Source organism: Bufo gargarizans, chromosome 5 (assembly GCF_014858855.1).
Source record: "Bufo gargarizans isolate SCDJY-AF-19 chromosome 5, ASM1485885v1, whole genome shotgun sequence".
Lineage (NCBI taxonomy): Eukaryota > Metazoa > Chordata > Amphibia > Anura > Bufonidae > Bufo > Bufo gargarizans.
Window position 1 is genome coordinate 446,859,441 of NC_058084.1, and position 21,698 is coordinate 446,881,138.

Below are 21,698 nucleotides of genomic sequence, written 5' to 3' on the forward strand. Positions count from 1 at the left end.
AATCACAGCCATGCCAATAGTAGGCATGGCTGTGATGGCCTCTTGGGGCAAGTAGTATGACGCTTGTTGATTGGCTGCTTTGCAGCCTTTCAAAAAGCGCCAAGAAAGCGTCACAAAAGCGCGAAGAAAGCGACGAACACCGAACCCGAACCCGGACTTTTACGAAAATGTCCGGGTTCGGGTCCGTGTCACGGACACCCCAAAATTCGGTACGAACCCGAACTATACAGTTCGAGTTCGCTCATCCCTAATCATCAGTTAAATGAAAGTGCAGAACTCCTTTAAGTGTTGATCCAGCTCTAAACATCAAATTTGATTTCTTGCAACTCTAGCCATTGTATAAAATGGTCTTAATTTCAGCAAATGCTGTATTTTATAGCAATAACCAATGACTATAAAAAGTGAAACACTTTCACTTATTATATAGAGTGGTTGTGTGAGTTTAACTTCTTGAACAATATTAAATGCTCAGTAATCTATAGACATTATATGAAAATATAGGCCACATCAAGCTTGAATTATTTCATTTGATGCTCCACCATTGCCTGGATGCATGTTCTGATTTATGGTGGTTATGTATATATTTATACATTATCTGACTGTGGTGGTCACATGAGCTGTTTATGAGGTCCAATAAATATCTGTTTTCTGTAATAACACAGTAAATAAATTGCATACTTTTGCCCACTTGCTTCTAGCTAACAATAGTATATTTTTATATCTGATGTTAATGTATAGTATACTTTTGTTTTTGTTTAGCCTCAGCATACCAATGTTTGCTTTTGGTATATACCCCCAAGTTTAAGGCACATGGAAGACAATGAGGAAAGAATGGCAAGACTTGTGAAGGTAAGGCAGATTTAGAATTATATATATGACAGAGGGAACCCCCTCTTGTTGCTGGGTTATGCCACCAAACACACATAGACCAGTCATGTAGAACATATGGTCTGATGTGAAGGCAGCATGTTATAGAGCAGGAAGAGACGCATTTATTAAGACCAATGTTTTAGACGCCGGTCTTAATAAAGGCTCATAGATGGTGGTGGATCGACGAAGTTATGAAGAAGCGATCGCCTCTCTATAACTTTGGCGAATCCAGTGCCAGTTCTAAATGTAACACAGCTTCCTAGCTGTCTTATATTTAGACCATTTTCTACACTCCCCATTCCCTTCCCCACCCACCACGCCCACAATTTTAGACCTGGCATGAGTGGGAAAAAGTCGTTGCACCATCATATGCAACTGAAATGCACCTAATTTAGGCGTATTCCAGATTAGTAAATGGCCCATATAGTTTTGTTGAAAAAGATACAATATAACTTCACATTTATTTGATTACCTATTCTTTCTAGGCTGAAGATCCAATAGATGGTCCTAATCAATGACTGAAAGTCTTCCCCATATCAGTATGCATTCAGGGCTAGCTATCAATCATTGACAGGACCGCCCACTGGGCTGCTAACCCTGTGAGCAGGAAATAAAAGAAAAAATGACTAGTTACCACAAAGCTGTGAATCAATCTTCTTAGCCCCCCCCCCCCCCCCCTGCTCTATACCATGCTGCCTGAGGATTGGATGTTCATTTTAACAGGTTGCCTTTAAATACGTTTTTTGAGATTTTCATATAGATGGCCTATCCTCAGGATATGTGATCAGTGGAGATCCAACTCCTGGCACCCCCATTTGAATGAGTGGTTTGAGGAGGCCATAGCCTCCTCGCAGCTTACAAGCACAGCATAATGCATTGGATAGCAGCTGTGCTTGATGTTGCAGCTCAACCCCATTCCCTTGAATAGGACTGAGCTGTACCTAGGCCACATGACCGATGAACGTGATGTCACACACCTAGGAAGAGAATGCAGTGTTCACTGGAGCACCACGGTCTCTTCAAAGAGCTGATCTGCGGGGTTGCTGGGAGTCGTAAACCCACTGATCACATATCAGGCCATCAATATCAAAATTTCAGACAACCCCCTTTTAAGACGATTGGCAATAATCTTTCAGGTAAAGAGGGTAAATAATTGCAGGAAACAGCTTTGATGGATTTACACAGAGCCTGCAGTATGTTACCCCAGATAGAAGTTATAAAATGTATAATAAAGGGCAATAATAACTGTTATAGAGGCTGTGAAGAAACAGTTTCAACTTGTACTGTGTGGTGGGAGTGTACAGTGGTTGAAGACTTCAACTGGTCAATTGAAATTATGTCAACAGTATATTTATTGGGCGCTGGGGTTAGAAATGTAAAAAAATAAATTCAGAATATCTTATTGACTGTAAAAAGTTCATTTTACACAAATTGCAAAGGAGGGGAACTAGCATGCTGATAAGATTAATATTATTTTGCTAGACAATAAGTGCATTACTATAAAAAGAGATAACAGACTAGCTTTTGAGGGAGAATGGGCCTCTTGGTTGGACTTTATTAAACTTAATGGATAATTTTAGTTAGTGAGATTATTGCTGCCATAGTCAGGAGATGGGGGGATTTTATGAGAGGGATTAATTTATTTTCATTTCATTTTTATTGTTTTGAAAGTAAAATAAACGTTTTGAGTCTTTTTTTTTCTTGTGTCTTGCTTGATTGTTATTGTCTTGAAACATGTTATAAAATAATTGAATGAAATGAAAAAAGAAAACATGATTCACAATAATAATCTAATGAACATTAACTATATGCTATCAAGTTGCATCTGAATGAGTTCCCAATAGATGAATGAGACAATGGTGGCCAGGGGCAAACTGGCCATATTCCCTACTGGTCAGCTGATAACCAGGGAGCCACCCAAGCCCTCCTCATAGCCGTTGGCCAGGTACATACTGTAGTGATCTCATGATCTCAGCATGAATTAATGCTAGGAGCATCATGTATTTATTCACCTGGCCATCAGCCACAGGTGAACTCCTGAATTGAACTGTATAACCGTCCGTCTTGTTGTATTTGGTTTTGCTGGGGTGGTATTTTGTGATGCACAACGGTATTGATTGCCTTGCCTACTTTTGTTGTCCCTGCCTACTTGTGTTGCTCTGCCTTCTGTCAATTTAAACTCGCCTACATCTTGGGGACACTTTTAGTTTTTTTCCTAGGGACATTTTAAATTCCCAGTCCGCCCCTGATGGTGGCACAGCCTGATATCAACCTAATGGCCTAGGAAGTCAGGGTTGGACTTGGCCATCTTGGTACCAGAAAATTCCCCTAAAGGTGCTATCTCCGACACAATAATGGGCATAAAAGGCCTAGAAAAATGCAACCATATTAGAAGCATAATCATAAGCCATTTGTGTCCCCATTATATAGATTGACTCCCATATGACCTAATTGATCATCTTGATGATATGTCCTCAGTGTACAATGATAACAAAGTTATGATTCAACCTTTTCATATACAGTAGGATGAGCCCTTCGAAACCTTTCCTCTAGTAGGTCCAAGAATGTCCAGCCCAACACTTGGTTTTCTGTATATGATAATACAATTTCTTCTATTGTGTTTTCTCCAGGTGGCACCAGTGATCAAGGCCCGGATGATGGAATATGGAACCACCATGGTCAGTTATCAACCTCTTGGAGACAAAGTAAACTTCTTCCGCATGGTGATCTCTAACCCAGCAGCAACTCATCAAGACATTGATTTTCTGATTGATGAAATTGAACGCCTTGGACAGGATTTATAAAGTAATCATTAGGGCCGGTGGAAACTCTTAGCTATACTATAGAGTTGTCAGAGCTGTGTGAATGTATTTGTGGTGCGTTATCAAACTAATTCAATATTGTGCTGTAAAACCTAGGTATAGTTGTATTTGAAACAAACATTTACTCCATTTCCAGTCTTGCTTTTAGATCGTCGTATTACTTGCAATTCAGAAGTGTAGGGAAATTATATCAGATGTACCTTTTCATGTGTTAAGCAAAATGATTGCTTCTTAATGTGAATGTGCCAACTGTAACAAAAATAGACAATGTCCTACTATACAGTGTATGTCCCATATATACGATTTACAGTGTAGTATGTGCATTGGCTTTCATAGAATCAAGATGGAATTTCTAATTTACATTTGATATATTTAAAGACATATAATTTTCCAGAAAATATATATACTAGAGAGATCCTATTTTATAAAATAAATATTTTATTTTGTATGGGTTGCGAAACTAGGCAAATTGTCCATGACCGAAATCTTGTGCATAGTATCGTTCATTAAATAGATCTTTTAAGAAAAATACTTACATGCTTGACCCATAGAATCCATATGTTTGAGGTCAACCAGGTACTGATTGCATGCTAAATAAAACCTACATATTCCGATTGTAAAAGAAGGATATGAATGATGAATTGTAAAAAGATAGTTTGTGATAAAGAATTCTGTGCACTGAAAATCCAAAATGTCCTCACAATCACATTTGGCTACTGTATTTTCATTAAGGAGATAAATCATGACTGGTCACTCAGTAGTTTGGCAAAGTCTCCGCCCTGGCAGAAGAAGGGTTTCATGCTTAGAAAACCAGGATATTTAGTCATGAATAAATTAAGGATAGCCAATATTAGAGAAAGCAAGCATAAAAATATGATAGGTAGTACTTGCCAACAGAAGAGTAGTGAAAAATAAATATGCTCTTTACCCCTTGAGGACATCTGCCGTACATGTATGGTGGATGTCTGCACTTTAAATATGGTGCTTACTCCAGAGCCAAAGCCACCCATTTCCTGCTGTTTCATATAGCAAATACCCATCGGCAATCATAGACCATCTGAGGAGTCTTTTCCCAGGAGAGATGCACTCCCAGGGCCTGGATGCAACGTGGGAGAACCATTTGTTCCTTGTGGAAGCCTTCATTCCGCTAAAGGTTCTGAAGCTACTACAGCAATAGTTCAAATTTATTTTCTTTTTCAAGTATTAAAACACAAGAAAAAATATACAAATGTGGCATCGCTGTAATTGTACTGACCCAAAGAATGAACTAAACAGGTAACTTTACCACATAACAAACACTGTAAAAACTAAACCCATAAAACTATAGCGGAATTGTTTTTTTTTTTTCAATTCCACCCCATTTGGAATTTTCTTTCAGCTTCCCACTACATAGTTTGCAATATTAAATAGTGCCATTAGAAAATACAACATGTTCTAAAAAAAAGAGCCCTGATATACAGGGAGTGCAGAATTATTAGGCAAGTTGTATTTTTGAGGATTAATTTTATTATTTAACAACAACCATGTTCTCAATGAACCCAAAAAAACTCATTAATATCAAAGCTGAATATTTTTGGAAGTAGTTTTTAGTTTGTTTTTAGTTTTAGCTATTTTAGGGGGATATCTGTGTGTGCAGGTGACTATTACTGTGCATAATTATTAGGCAACTTAACAAAAAACAAATATATACCCATTTCAATTATTTATTTTTACCAGTGAAACCAATATAACATCTCAACATTCACAAATATACATTTCTGACATTCAAAAACAAAACAAAAACAAATCAGTGATCAATATAGCCACCTTTCTTTGCAAGGACACTCAAAAGCCTGCCATCCATGGATTCTGTCAGTGTTTTGATCTGTTCACCATCAACATTGCGTGCAGCAGCAACCACAGCCTCCCAGACACTGTTCAGAGAGGTGTACTGTTTTCCCTCCTTGTAAATCTCACATTTGATGATGGACCACAGGTTCTCAATGGGGTTCAGATCAGGTGAACAAGGAGGCCATGTCATTAGATTATCTTCTTTTATACCCTTTCTTGCCAGCCATGCTGTGGAGTACTTGGACGCGTGTGATGGAGCATTGTCCTGCATGAAAATCATGTTTTTCTTGAAGGATGCAGACTTCTTCCTGTACCACTGCTTGAAGAAGGTGTCTTCCAGAAACTGGCAGTAGGACTGGGAGTTGAGCTTGACTCCATCCTCAACCCGAAAAGGCCCCACAAGCTCATCTTTGATGATACCAGCCCAAACCAGTACTCCACCTCCACCTTGCTGGCGTCTGAGTCGGACTGGAGCTCTCTGCCCTTTACCAATCCAGCCACGGGCCCATCCATCTGGCCCATCAAGACTCACTCTCATTTCATCAGTCCATAAAACCTTAGAAAAATCAGTCTTGAGATATTTCTTGGCCCAGTCTTGACGTTTCAACTTGTGTGTCTTGTTCAGTGGTGGTCGTCTTTCAGCCTTTCTTACCTTGGCCATGTCTCTGAGTATTGCACACCTTGTGCTTTTGGGCACTCCAGTGATGTTGCAGCTCTGAAATATGGCCACACTGGTGGCAATTGGCATCTTGGCAGCTGCACGCTTGACTTTTCTCAGTTTATGGGCAGTTATTTTGCGCCTTGGTTTTTCCACACGCTTCTTGCGACCCTGTTGACTATTTTGAATGAAACGCTTGATTGTTCGATGACCACGCTTCAGAAGCTTTGCAATTTTAAGAGTGCTGCATCCCTCTGCAAGATATCTCACTATTTTTGACTTTTCTGAGCCTGTCAAGTCCTTCTTTTGACCCATTTTGCCAAAGGAAAGGAATAATTATGCACACCTGATATAGGGTGTTGATGTCATTAGACCACACCCCTTCTCATTACAGAGATGCACATCACCTAATATGCTTAATTGGTAGTAGGCTTTCGAGCCTATACAGCTTGGAGTAAGACAACATGCATAAAGAGGATGATGTGGTCAAAATACTAATTTGCCTAATAATTCTGCACTCCCTGTAGCTATGTGAACAGAAAAATAAAAAAGTTACGGCTTCGGGAACGCTATGAGTAAACATCGGAAATGCAAAAATGGAGATTCACTCACGGGGTTAAAGCCGTTGTCTGGGACTAGAAAAATGGACTACTTTGTCAAGAAGCAGTGCCACCTATTCAGGTTTCATGTTGATATTGCTTCTTAGTCCCATTAAATTACATAGAGTAGAGCTGTAATACCAGAGACATCCCATGTACAAGAATGGCGCTTTTTCTGGGGGAAAAACAGACTCCTATAGTGGTTCTCTGCATACATTGTCCTGGTGCTTGTCTCTGATATAGCTTGCCTAATTAGCGGTGATCTCAGGGATTGTGGCTGCGACCATTTGCTTGCTTGTTTATGTTGTATCTGATCCACTCGCATACATTTTCAGCTCTACAATCTGGATTTTAAGTAACAGTTAATAGAATAGCATATATGTGTGTGTGGGGGGAGTTATTCTAACTATTTTTATTATGCCAGATTCTGCTCTTGCAAGTGCCCTGGAGGTGGAGCTTCACCAAGTTCAAGTTCTCTCTGCATTAAACTGGATCATAGTCCTTCCCCTCTGCTCTGAATGATTAATGTAGTGGCCTTCTGGTTGGATGCTATAGCTGTCACTCCAAGCAAAGAAGAGGGTCTGTGAAGAAGTTCAGTTCAGAGAGCACTCCACGGTGAAGCTCCAACTCCTGGCACTTGCAGGTGCAATTCTTGGCAGAATAAAAGCTCATAATCACACTACTCCTGATAAAAAAAAAAGCTACAGGGAAGGTATGATTGCCTTGGTTTCCCCAGCCCCTACCTAGTGATGTCAGCAGTTCTGCATGATCAAAACTCCTGAAAGACTTATTTTTAAATAATACATTTCTGGCTACTTTTAGCAATCTCTATAGGGAGCTTAAGAGCCTAATGTATACTATGAATGCATTAGACTCAATAATAAAACCGTGAGCAGTCAAGCTACTGTTAGTGATGGCTGCAAGGAGCCATCATTTTATCATTTAATTTGAAGGCCATGCAGAATATTTGGAAATCTGTATCAGATTATCAGAGCTCCAACCACTATAAAGATATAATATGAAGTTAATCAGAACAGAATAAGACATGACGTTAAATAGTAGATATCTACTTTAAGTCAGAACATCTGTAGACACCTTAGCATGACCATACACTTGCTTTCCGTGGCTTAGTGCTTTGAGAGCCAAAATGACCGAGTTGCTAAGCAGGTTCCTTTTTTTATGTTTTAGCGATGATGTCAGCAGTGTCTCAATAGAATGATTACATTGATGCATGGCTTTTGGTTCAGTGATGTCTATTGTAAGCAGTTCTGGGTGGGCCCATGTAACAATATGCACTTTCTGTATAAATGATCCTCATAGCCTCATAAGACGCACAGTCACGATGCACTGTTACCAATACTTGACCTATGACTTTGTTGTGATAACTACGTGTCATAAATGTCTTATATGAAAGGAGGGAATTCCTTCTATATGTTTTACAGTGATATAGTGAAATAAGTATAATAACAGGAAAGAAAATATTGAAATCATTGCTCTGATAGGAAGCTACTACATGTACGTTGCTTTTTTTGTGTCTTCTTATGTTGTATAATAAGTAAGATATATTTGAAATGTCTGCATTGTACACAATCTGTATTAATATGTTAATGTGTACATATATATATATATATATATATATATATATATATAGTTTTATCCATTAGAGTGCATGAACATCTATGTTTTACAGCCTCGTTTTTATGTTCAATTGAATACAATCTCGAGGTGGCATAATCAATGTCATTGTTAAAGTGGCCTCACCCCCCTTCCCCCACCAATTTCCCTTTCATTATCAACAACAGCCAGACCAAGCTTGTGAATGCAACTAATTTCAGCTGATTGCTGTTAATTTTGCTCAGTATAAAACCACTGTCGGATGATGACGGTAACTTCTCTTTGTTGAGCATTACATGCACTTTCTATGTGCTGCAGCAAAGAGTGTTTGATAAAGATGACAGAATACAAATTAAAAAATATCCAATCTATTTGTGCAAATTTGAACCAGGATGCCACATATATTTTGAAGCAAAAATAGAAGCAAAATAGACCAGCAAAATAAAATAGAAGCAAAAATAGACCAATGGCTATTAGTAATAATAACTAATTCAAAGTACTTGCACTATAATTGCCGTTTTTTTTCTACTTTTGTGGTATGTTGATTTACAACAAATATTTTTTAAAAATTAACAACTCAAATTTCTTTCGTGTAATCCTAGGTATTTGAAATGTCATAGTGTGCATTCAATAAAATTATTTCTTGTACTTTCATGTTTAAGTGTACTGTAAAAATGTAAAAAATGTTCAGGCATTTTTAAATGATTTAGAGTTTGTGGGGTAAAAAATTGTAATGTTTTATTTAAAGATGTAACTTATTTGCAGCTTTGATGTTTCTCAATATAAAGTAGCTGCAGAATGCCATTGTGTGATAAATCCATCAGACTTGCAGTGGAATGGCTCAATCTCTAGCTGCTTTCTCCTCTTCTGAACAAACTTCTAAGCTAGTTTATGACTAAACCAAACTTTAATTAGGAATACATTTGGCATAATTCATCTTGGAGGTTTGTTCGGAATAGGAGAGATAAAGACTAGAGACTGAGCCATCATATGGCAAGCCTGACCATAGTATAGCTCAAACTCTCTAGTTATACCTCAATACAAAACGTATAGAGTTGTATTGAACTTTACAGTATCTCTGTATGTATCTGATTTCATGCTCTATTGGACACTATATTACAGAGCTATTCTTATCTGAGGGCAACTCCATGTGCTCCACAAAGCCTTAACACTAAGAACTGCCATTTTGCCATGAGGCAGTACAACTATAAAGTTGCTGCAATTAGGCTATTGCTGTTCTAAATGGAAAAATGTTAATGGCTATCAGGGATATCTGCATTAAAAGGGTATTCCCATCACAAGGATCACTGTTAAATCTCTTAATGATTTGACAGTGATAATTTTTCTAAATAAAATTTTATTATCCAATTCCCACCCTTTTTGAGAAAATAAGTCCCCTCTTACCTGATTGTTGTCTTTCGTCTCCCCTGGTTACGGCCACCTCTCCTGTTGAATCCTGCCGGGCCGCGCTTGCGCAGAAGACTGAAGATTCTCTCCTGGCCGGGCCGCGCAATGTCCTGAACGCGCACGCCGCCGCACATGCGCCATGATGACTTCTTCCTGGCCAGCATAGTACAGAGCCCCGAACGCGCACGCCGGCTCTGTACTATACAGGCCAGGAATAAGTCACCATGGCGCATGTGCGGCGGCGTGCGCATTCAGGACATTGCGTGGCCCGGCCAGGAGAAAAACTTCAGTCTTCTGCGCAAGCGCGGCCTGGCCGGGAGAAGACGTTAATTAAGCCCTGCCAAATCCAGGAAGTGAACGAAACGAAGGTAAGTATGAAAACTGAAGATGGGAATACCCCTTTAAGCTTATTTAGCGAATTTCCCAGAAAAATTACATATATATATATATATACTAATAAAAATATAATATAGTAATGCATATTCCAAATTAAAAATGTTGAATAATATTAAAATTGCTAAGTATTTTTTGGTATTTTTAACATAGTTTTTTATATAAATATTGTTTTGAACTCTTGAAATTGCAGCCAATAAGTTAATTGAAAAAGAGGACAAGATCATAATGTGTAATATTATCAGAATGTATGATATCATAAATTATATAATAGTAATTATAAAAAAATACTATTAAAAATATAACACTTGTTTAATAATAATAATAATAATATATAAAACAGAACTTTATCTACCTTCAAGTCAAATTATAGCTTTTATATCCAAAACTAATCCTTGATCATCATCTCAAGCCACATTTTCCAAGACATATTTTTTTTCTCATTTTATCTCTAGAAAACATATTTCATGAATATTGAATTATCATACAATACCTTTCATTTACAAAATCGAGTGCAATGTGTGGTTCTGCTTTTGCACACATATGTGGTGTTGGTCTTATGTCACACAGATGTGAATTAAGAAAAAGAAACAAATTTGTCTGTAACTGTGTTGCCTTTCCTATATTTAATATTACTGTCTCGTCACCTCAGATTGAGGTTGTGTATAGTGTTGCAGTTCAACCTGTGTTGCTGTATAAGCTTTGTACAATATATTATTGAGATGACTTTTATTTTTAGTACTCTTGTATGATTCAATGTTGTTATTGTGAAAATGGCTTATTACAAATTTTTGAACCAATATACTTTTCTTATGAGAAATGGTCTATAGCACAATCAATAGAAACATGCCCGTTAAAGGATTAGATAACGGTTTTTAGTATGTATCTGTGATCGAATCACTGCCAATCAGTAACTAAAATAGACCAAATATCCCTTCTCATTTTAAGGATAAAAAAACGCACATAAATGGTGTATGGGAGTTAGGTCAACGGTGATTGTGACTATCATCCAGTACTGTTCCCTATGTTCTTTCTCACTGTCTTAAGAGTGTACTTACGGGTCTTTGTTAATTTTGCTATTGTTGTGTATGAAAGAAGATTCTGTTGTCTCTAGGAGGGGAGGACAGCTACTTCTGTCTACCAAATATGTGTTTTATTAAAGTATTGTATTTTATCAATGTGGTCTATTTTAAATCTAATAAAGATGTACAGATGTGATGATGATGGTGGTGATTATTACCTTTGCTAACATTCATCTGTTTATTATGTGTTATCTGTCTTGCTTAATGCTGCAAAATTTAATTGGGTCATTGGGTAGAGATGAGTGAATCGATTTTAAACTGATAGAGATTCGTTGTGAATTTCACAAAATATCATCCTCCAAACAAATCCAAAGATTTTTTATTCAGTTATTTATTTATTTAGTTTACGCACTTATATTCCGCAGCGCTTTACAGGCATTATCATCACGCTATCCCCAATGGGGCTCACAATCTACGTTTTCTATCAGTATGTCTAGAGTGTGGGAGGAAACCAAAGTACCCAGAGGAAACCCACACAAACACGGGGAGGACATACAAACTAAATGCAGATGTTGTCCTTGGTCGGATGAATTGTATTAAAATGGCGCCGAGCACCATTTTACTATAAATATTGGTGGGAAAGACCATTAAGGAAAACGACGAAGGAACACATGACATTGAGGGGAAGTAAGGAGGGGGGGCTTGCCCTGATTGGCTCAGAGGTTTGACACCTAGATCAGCCAATTAGGGGACAGTAGGCAGGCAGCTACTTATGCTGAGACAGAAGAATCACCAGCTTGTGACCTAGAAGGGTGTTATGTGGCAATGTCTGAGAAAAAAAATATTACAGACATAAGCCACTAATGTAGAGTGATAGGGACACTATAGAGAGAAAATAAGAAGATAGAATTGGCTAGATTTTAGGGTATTTTATCAGGGAAAGCTTTAGGGAAAGCTCTGAGGGAGTGAGGGGCTGGTCACATGGGGACAGATTTATCATTAGCTCAGGTCAGAATAATGGAGTGAAAAAGTCCCAAAAAAAGTCCCAAACGCAAAAAACTGCGCACAAATTTTGCGACTTTTTTCTGCTCTGCACTATGCTCGCCAGTTTTCTGAAAGTGGGCGTGTTTTCTTATGTAAATGAATCTCTAGACATATTTACTATTGGGACTATTTAAAAAGTCGCTAAAAAGTCGCAATTTCACTCCAGTGAGGACCATGCTTATCTCCAGTGAGACTTTTTAATAGAACATGCGACTTTTTCATAAAAACGTGCGACTTTTTCGTAAAGATGTGCGACTTTTGTAAAGCTGCTTACTGACGGATAAACTGCTACTGTCAAACCACATTTATTACAGTCTTAAAGGGCCGAACATAAATCTGACTTGGCTAAAACTGACTTTAGCCATATGTTAAAGTGGAGTCAGCTGTCAGAGTCATGATAAATCTGGCCCACTGAGTTTAATACAGCTGCTGCACATTACAAAAGAAAAGAAAACTCATGCAAGAAACTTGTATTTTATTGTATATGAACTGAGCTTTTTTTATATATATTTCATAGGCTTATTGCCAGATCCCCAATAGCTTTCTGATGCAAACGCTGAGCAACTATACATTTTTCTAAAAGCCATTTCAGTGGATTATATCCAAGTTATTAAATGCATTGCAGTATAGCAAAAAGCATTTTACCACAGTTTTTTATACCCATGTTATTGAAATACATAGTTCAAAGACATTTTATAGAAAACATTGCATTGTTATACCAGTGTTAAGGAAAACATTACTGCATCAGACCATGTAGTTTAAAGACATTTTACTTCAAAAGTTGCATTGTTACATCCATGTTATTGAACTCATAGTTTAAAGATATTTTACTGCAAATATTACATTTGCATACCTATTTTACTATACCCATACTCGTGTTTTTGAACTCATCGTTTATCAAACTGGTGTAAAGTAGAACTGGCTTAGTTGCATAGCAACTAATCAGATTCCAACTTTAATTTTTGACAGCTCCTTTGGAAAATGAAAGATGTAATCTGATTGGTTGCTATGGGCAACTTAGCCATTTCTACTTTACTTCAGTTTCATAAATGACCCCAATAGTTTTAATATATTTTATCACAAATGTTATATTTTTATACCCACTTTAGTCAATGCATAGTTTAAAGACATTTTACCGCAGACATTGCATTGTTATGTCCATGTTGGTGAATGCCTTACTGCATCAGGCTGTGTAATTCAAAGATATTTTACTACAAAAGAAGTATTGTTATAATATAATGCAGTAATGGGTTTAATAACATGAACATAAGTATGCAATTTTGCAGTAAAAATCTTTTGAACTAGACCTTCAATGGTCTAGTTCAAAAGATTTTTACTGCAAACATTGCATACTTATGTTCATGTTATTAAACCCATTACTGCATCATATTGTATGCTTCAAATACATTTTACTACAAAAATTGCATTGTTACACCCATGCTATTGAATGCATAGTTCAAATACATTTTACTGCAAACATTACATTGTTATTGAATGCATTACTGCATCATACAGTGTAGTTTAAACACATTTTACTAAATAATTGCATTGTTATATCCATGTTACTGAATGTATAGCTCAAAGATATTTTACTGTAAAAATCACATTATTATGAAAGTAAATTGTCAATACCAGTGTGTTGTGTGTAGAAGGGAGGGACATTTAATTGAGCCTCCATCTTTAAATTATAGAAAACACACTTGCAATTTTGCTTGTACCATCTAATAATTTGTGTACCAAGCTTGTCATTTGTAGGAATTCCATGAATTTTAATTTATAGGCCTCACAATAAAATTTGGAAAATGGAGGATTGAAAAATTAAAAGACCAAGGCCTCGTCAAATGAGAATCAGAAAGTGGTAAGTAGCAGCAGTGGAAGCACCAGATATTCTGCCATTAGTAGTAGTAGGACACAGTTATTTCTGGCTTCGAATAGGTGCCACATTATTATTGAGGGCAAAGAGGATGGAATTGTAGACTGGATGGCTCACTCACAGTCACAGCAGGATGATGTGGATGTCAACTCCATGCCTTGGAGCCAAGGATCACAGCATTTCTTCTGCTCCTCTTCAATGCAATCCCAGAAAAGCCTTTCAGTTCCATCCTCTCTGTCGTAACTTCCCCCTCCTACTGGGGCACTTTCTTTTTTCCTAAGAAGAGGCAACAAAACCCCAATGTGCTATTGAAGGTCTCCCTGTTGATGACTAGTGTTAGAACAGTCAGCGTTTGAATGCCATGAAGAGGAGGTTCAGACAGAGGCAGTATTAGTGATTGTGGTGGTAGTAGGGCAGCAGCTGTAGCCACCGTGGCAGCAGTAGGAGCAGTGATAGCAACAAAGGCTTTAGGGGCAAATACAGCAGGGAATCAGGGAGGGGTCCAATGGAGCCTACTATGACATATCACAGTCTGATAAAAGTTGCATGGAGGGTGAGGAGGACAATGATGCTACTGATTCTATGGGTTCAGACTCAAAAAGTGCAAGACCTAAGCCAAGGTCGGCTGCTGCTAACTCTGTGCAAAGTGTGCGAGTATCTCCCATTTGGCAGTTTTTCTCCACACTGCCAGAAGACAAAAATCTTGCCATGTGCAAGATCTGCAGGATTAAAATAAGCCATGGCTGTTCAAACACAAATGTAGATAAAACAACTCTGTTGCTGCAAATGAAGCAGCATCACCTGATTCAGTGGGAAAATAGATGTAGCCATCAGCTAGCACAACAAGAATGTCTTTCTCCTGGACTCCTTTGCCACAGCCAGGCCACATCCATGTACAGTACAGTGTCATTGTCATCTTCATCATTAGTTACTGCGTCTCCCACTAAGACTACATCTCCTTTTCCTTCTCCTACTCCCCTGCAGTGTCAACAATCAAAAATGGAGCGTATGGCCAGGAAACAAGTCTACACGCCCAGCAGTGCACTAGTGCACAAGCCTAACTCCCTTTTCGTCAAGTTGCTGGCTGTGCACTTGCTTTCATACTGCATAGTAAATTCTTATGCCTTTAAGGAGCTAATGGCATGTGTTTAGCCTCGCTGGAAGATACCTAGGCATTATTATTTCTTTTAAAAAAACAACCCCAGCCTTGTACTCTTATGTGGCGGAGAATGTGTGGACACCTACAGCACCTGTTACTGCCAAGAACAGTACATCTTTCACATCCCACTGGGTCAATGTTTTTTGTGGCATCAGCAAGGCAGCACCACCGCAAGAAAGCTATGGATAGCTTGTATTGACAGGTCCACATTTGTGCCAGCCTGGTTCCTACACTTATCAACCCCTCTTTCACGTCCTCCTCCATGAACATCTTCGCATCCCCAACTGCATCAAGCGGCAAACATTCTGCTGGCTGTCTACCTGCCAACTCCAACTGGGCAAGGTGGTAGATGACAATAGCAGGAACATTGTGGAAGCGCGGCATTTGGGTGAAATAACACATGCTCCCTGCATGGCACTCATAGTAAATGTAGTCATGCAGGGCTTTTTCAGGGCTTTTTCAAAAAGTACAGTGGATTGCAGAGGGTGCTGGCTTTGTCCAGGAGACCGTTCTCACATTTCAGCTATTCTTATATGGCAAGGAACACCCTTCTGGACTTGCAACTATAGAAAGGACTTCCATTGCCCCACTCAATTCATGAGCTTCCAACTCGCTGGAATTCCACCTTGCATATGCTAGAGCATTTGTACAAGCAGTGTAAAGTAGTGAATGATTTTGTCATGCACCAGACCACCTCAGCAAAGAGCATGTGTTGTTTCGTGGTCAAGGAGTGGCAGCTCATATAAGACACCTGTTGCGTACTCAGGCTTTTCGAAGAGGCCACCAGATTTGACAGTAGGGATATATCCCTGATATTTATCTTAGAGCTGCTGCTAATCCTCCTATTGACACTTCCATTACCCCTACTGCCACTACCATTACCTCTACACAGTCGCCACTAATACTACTACTACCACCACTAAACAGCCGCACACACATCTACTGCCTTGTCTATTCTATGTTGTCCTGCTACCGATGCTGCTACTATTGCAGCCACATGCTACTATATCTGTACTTTACCCTTTACACATCCACACTGCACTGCTGCTGTTCCCAATTAAAAAGGATAATTTTCCCAGGCTCATTCGGAACAAGTCACTTGCGCATCTATAAATACGGGCAGACATTCTAATGCATAATTTTTCAATGCTTGTGCAGAACAAGCCTCTGTTTCTACTGACATTAACATGTGTGTGTATAAACAGGTACAGGGTTCTGCCCCCCATTAAGACATAATTTTGGGATGGTTGGTCCCAACAAGCCAATGTTTTTCACCCCATAAAACTGTGTGCGTTTAAACACTATTTGCTTCTGATATTCTAATATGAAAAAGCATAACACTTGAAACTGCGCAGTGTGTTTTTAAACAAGCTGTTTACTATCACTATCAATCATGTGTTTACCCGTAGCTATATACATATGTCTGGCATTACTTGCTATTTACATGATTGCATTTAAGAGCTTAAAAAGGGGGCTGAGAGAAAGTGCAAACATGCATTTGCTTATTCCTAGTCAAGACCAAAAACATTAAAAAATTTTGACCATTAGGGGAACATTAGGGCGGTGGAGTAAGTACTACTATCAGAGGCATGCCCAAATAAAAGGCCTATGTACCAGATCATCATTGTGATGGTAAGTCACAGCATCTAATGATTGCCTGACATTTTTATTGCACTGTAATATTATTATTTTTTTTACAAATGAATAACCTAAAATTTTTAAACTAACATTAAAAAAGGCAAAAAATAAATACCCTGAACCAGAAATGGTTAAACTATATTTTGTACATTTTCACAATTTTCAATATGTTCAGCATATTTGTTTTGAATTAAAACTTGGAAAAAAAATCTAATAAAAATTGTCACCATGATAAATATGAGTTCCCAAACGTTGCAAATGCAATACACTTCTTTCTACTAGAAAAATTATATTTCAGCCACAAGATGGCGGTAAACTAAAAATAATTTGTATAATCTGATGGTAGATAGCACGGAAAAGTCTAGATTTTTGTTTAACTCACAAATCATATTTGTGTTTATATTCAGTAAAATATAAAAAATCCATACTAAGATTAAGCAGACTTTATGGCAAAACTTAGAATAGTAAATAAAGTGCATCATATACACAAGAGTATCACAGCAGAACAGTGAGAAAATAACTGCTACAAAACTGGGGTAAGTGATATGCAACATATATATAAAAGATGTTGGCCATTTGTTAAAATTGTTGCTGCTTTTCCCCGTACATGTCCCCTAGTCCATACATCGGTCATCTGACCATGTCACATGGTTTCTTGATCCAAGATCCGGTGCTGGTGTAGGAAACAGCCATATAACAAGGTCACTCTGACATTGTATGAAGAGAGGGAGGTCATGTCCTGATCTGTAGACTCCTGCAGTTTCAGTGAGCTAGGGAAAATGTAAAAGTAGCAAAAGGACCCAGATATATACAGTATGTGTGTGTTGTCTGGCTCCTTACAGTATCTACCTTCCCCAACAGAAAAAACAAAACAAAAAAAAAAAACATGTTATTCCCCTTAGTCGGAAGAGTATTTAACAAAACTTAAAGGGGTTGTCCGAAACCCAAAAACATTTGGGCAGAGGGTGAGAACTTAAATTCAGAACTTAGATTCTGTTACAGCAGCTCTCATCTGTGACCAGATCAGAGGTGTGACATGTTTTCTACATGCTCATAACCACTGCTAGCCAAACACTGGCCTCAGTGGTCATGTGCCGCTGATGCATAAGTTATCTCTGAGGCCATTGTTTCGTCGGCACTGGTGACATGCATGTAGATTACAGGTCACATTTCCAGTCTGGCAGGGACCGGAAGCACGGAACCCGGGACCTGTTAAGAAGGTAACTGGCTTTTTTTCAGGTATCACACCCTCCTTAGCTGTACCCACCAGTGCCAGGCGACTACAGCAAAGGCTAATAAGATCATGGGAGATATCCCAAAAATTGGTTGGGGGGCGTGGCCAAATTACTAGATATAAATATGTCAAAGGGCATATCAGTAGTACTTAGTATTCCACATCTATGCAAGCTCGGTTTCTCCTATTTAAGGTAAATAACTTTTTTCACACCTCTTTTGAATCAGTCTTCCTCTGTGTCTAAGATGAGACCTGTCATCAAACCACCGTCATTTGTCCTTGAAGTGTAGGTAAACAGCTATGCCCTGACCACAGGTGTTGGTTCTTCTGTGCTGGGCCATACCCTGGTGTAGCTGCTGCTTTGTTTCTCCAGTAAACCATTCTTGACAGTCCTCACTGCCCTGGATTGCATACATTTTTTCATGTGTTTCTGTGTTGGGTCTTTTGAGTAAAAAGTTGCTGCCTCACTGTATTGCTGAGTTGAAAGCAGACATGGATGTAATGTTTATTAAAAAATTGTCTCAGTTTTTCAGACACCCAAGCTATATACAGAAGGACCAAATTCTTCTGTCTGCCCTGCTTTGCACCTTCACTGGCAATCTTCATATGACCTTTTCTCCATTTTAGCAAAGGCCCATTCTGGATTCACGCAAGTTTTCCGGGCCCCCCTCAGGTGTGTGAATTCCTTGGTCTTAGCCTCTGTTCTGGTTGAGATTTTCTCTGCCCAGTGTTGTAGGGTTCTGATGACCCCTAGTTTGTAATCCAGAGGATGGTAAGAGCCAAACAGCAGGTATTGGTTTGTAAGTGTGGGTTTTCAGTAGACTCCTGTTTCCAAGCTTCTTTTCTTTCCAACTGTTACCAGGCAGAAAGTCAATATGTTGTTCTAGACATCTTTCCACATAAATCTGATGTTACGGTCCGCTGGCTTGATGTGTACAGTGAATGCATGTACCTCTTGTTTTTGAATATTAACCCAGGTGTCATCCATGTATTTCAACCAGTGACTGGGTACAAATCCTAGGAAGTTGTTTAGGGCTTTCCAAATGAACTTTCTCCAAGTACAGGCTAGGCACTATGGTGATCCCATGGCACAACTATGTTTCTGTCTGTAGAACATATCCTTGTACTTAAAATAGTTTGACCTTTTTCTTGTAACCGCTGGTTGAGCACCACTTAGGGCTTCACATGAGTTGTTATTGCTCAAAAGTGCAGTTACCTTAGCATAAAAGTCAGTAGTGATGATCGAGCACCCCGATGCTTGGGTGCTCTGCCCGAGCACACCGGGATGCTCGGGTGCTCTACCGAGCAACCGAACTCTATAGAAGTCAAAGGGAGGACCCGAGCATTAAACCAGGCACCCCCTGCTCCGAAGAGGGGAGGGTGCCTGGTTCTCAGGAAAAGGTAAGAAATTGATAGAAACCACCGAAATGGGTCGGGGACAGCATGGGGAGGATGTCTGGATGCATCTTGGACCACAATGTCGCTGCTGGTAACGATGTTGCCCGAGTTGTACACCACTTTTACAGACTGATCATAAAACTCAAAAAAACAAAGATAAAGGCAATTTTAGATGAAAAATTGTTAGGAAACATTCTTTCCTGTATACTTACTTTTATATAAAGAGCAAGTTCAGACAACATTTTTCGTGATTTTTGGAACTGGGGCCATGACTAAGAGGGACGGCCGGTGGTTTTGATTGTGTTGACTGGACTCTTGGACGATCAAACTGAACTCATTGGAAGAGGAACGGCCAGTGGCATCCGTATTGTACCTGTAGAGGTGAAATTCTTGTACTGACGCAAGCTGAACCACAGCCGAAACCTTTGTTGCCACGAACGTTTTCATTAATCAACAACTTAAGTTGGAGGTTCGAAGACGATCCCCAGCAGCGTTATTCCCATTTCCCGCCGAGCATTTTCTGGGAAACTAAAGTCTTTGGGTTCCGGGGGAGTATGGTTGCAAAGCTGAAATTTAAACTAATTGATGGAAGGGCACCACCAGGAGTGGAGCCTGCAGCTTAATTTGACTACGCACGGGAAGCCTCACCCGGCCCGGACACGGAAAGGATTGACAGATTGATACCTATTTCGCGATTCTGTGGGTGGTGGTGCATGGCCGTTTTGAGCGTGTAGATCGAGTCGATTTGTGTGGTTCATTCCGATAACCGAAGACACTCCTCCATGCTAATTAGTTACGCGACCCCCGGTGATTACGATTGTGTTGACCAGACTATCATCTGATGATAATGAACTTGGAAGAGGAACGGACATTGAGCTGACCGTGTAAAAAATTGTAGGTGAGGGCCAGCTGCCGCTTTGTTAACTCTAGATAAATTCTAAGCTGATCGCACGTCCACGTGATGTTGACGATCTATTCGGATGTCTGCTCTATCAACTTTCGATGTTCTTTTTTGCGCCTACCATGGTGACCATGGGTAATGGGGAATCAGGGTTCGCTTCCGGAGGGGGAGCCTGAGGGATGGCCATGGCTACCACTTCCAAGAAAGGCAGGCGGGGGCGCGCAAATTTCCCAGTACCGACTCAGGGAGGTAGTGACGATAAAAAACAATACAGGACTCTTAAGAGATCCTGTCATTGGAACGAGTACAAATAAATTGCAGGGAATGTCATAGGTATTTAAGATGAGGAACAGTTATACATGAGAGGTAAAGTATGATTGATGGCCTGCTGGTGACCCACTAAAACATTAGGGGTGAGGGTCTTCAGCTGAGCTGACCATCTAAAACATTATGGGTGAGGGACTGCTGGTGAGCTGACCATCTAAAACATTATGGGTGAGGGCCTGCTGGTGAGCTGACCATCTAAAACATTATGGGTGAGGGCCTGCTGGTGAGCTGACCATCTAAAACATTATGGGTGAGGGCCTGCTGGTGAGCTGACCATCCGAAAAATTATATGAAAAGGCATATATGTAATGGACGAGGAGGAGGAGGACGAGAAAAGGAAGATTCAACCATATACCCTTTTTTGTGGTGGAAGGGGTGCATGGGAATACAGAGTATTCAGTACATTCAAAACAACACATTTAAAGTGCCTTTATGTTCAGTCGTGGCTTTCCTCTGGCGGAGTGGAGAAGTCAGGGGCAATCCAGGCCTTGTTCATTTTTATAAGAGTCAACCTGTCAGCATTTTCAGTTGAATGCCACCAGCAGCACTAAATACCCCTCTCAGACAAAATGCTGGCGGCAGGGCAGGCCAGCACCTCCAAGGCGTAGAGTGCCAGTTCGTGCCACGTGTCCAGCTTGGACATCCAGTAGTTGTAAGGCACTGAGGGATCACTGAGGACGCTGACACGGTCTGCTACGTGCTCCTTTACCATCTTCCAAAACTTTTCCCTCCTTGTGACACCAGGATGTGCATCATGTTGAGGGTGCTGGCGGGGTGTCATAAAACTGTCCCAGCCCTTGGAGAGTGTTGCCCTGCCTTTGCTGGAAGTGCTGTGTGTTCCCCTTGTCTCCCCACCTCGGTTGCCCAAGGAAGTACGGACTCTGCTGCCAGCGCTGTCAGATGCAAATT

The 21,698-nt window shown here is 39.6% G+C and overlaps 1 protein-coding gene across 1 annotated transcript in view; it reads left to right on the top strand.

The window, feature by feature from the left end:
• The window catches only part of GAD2 (glutamate decarboxylase 2), a 114,306-nt gene extending 110,632 nt beyond the window's left edge, over positions 1 to 3,674 (top strand). Inside the window, exons 11-12 of the mRNA XM_044295574.1 lie at positions 760 to 849; positions 3,501 to 3,674. Of these exons, the coding sequence (XP_044151509.1) occupies positions 760 to 849; positions 3,501 to 3,674 (264 nt within the window). The remainder of the gene's footprint in view (positions 1 to 759; positions 850 to 3,500) is intronic.
• The last annotated feature ends 18,024 nt before the right edge of the window (positions 3,675 to 21,698 follow it).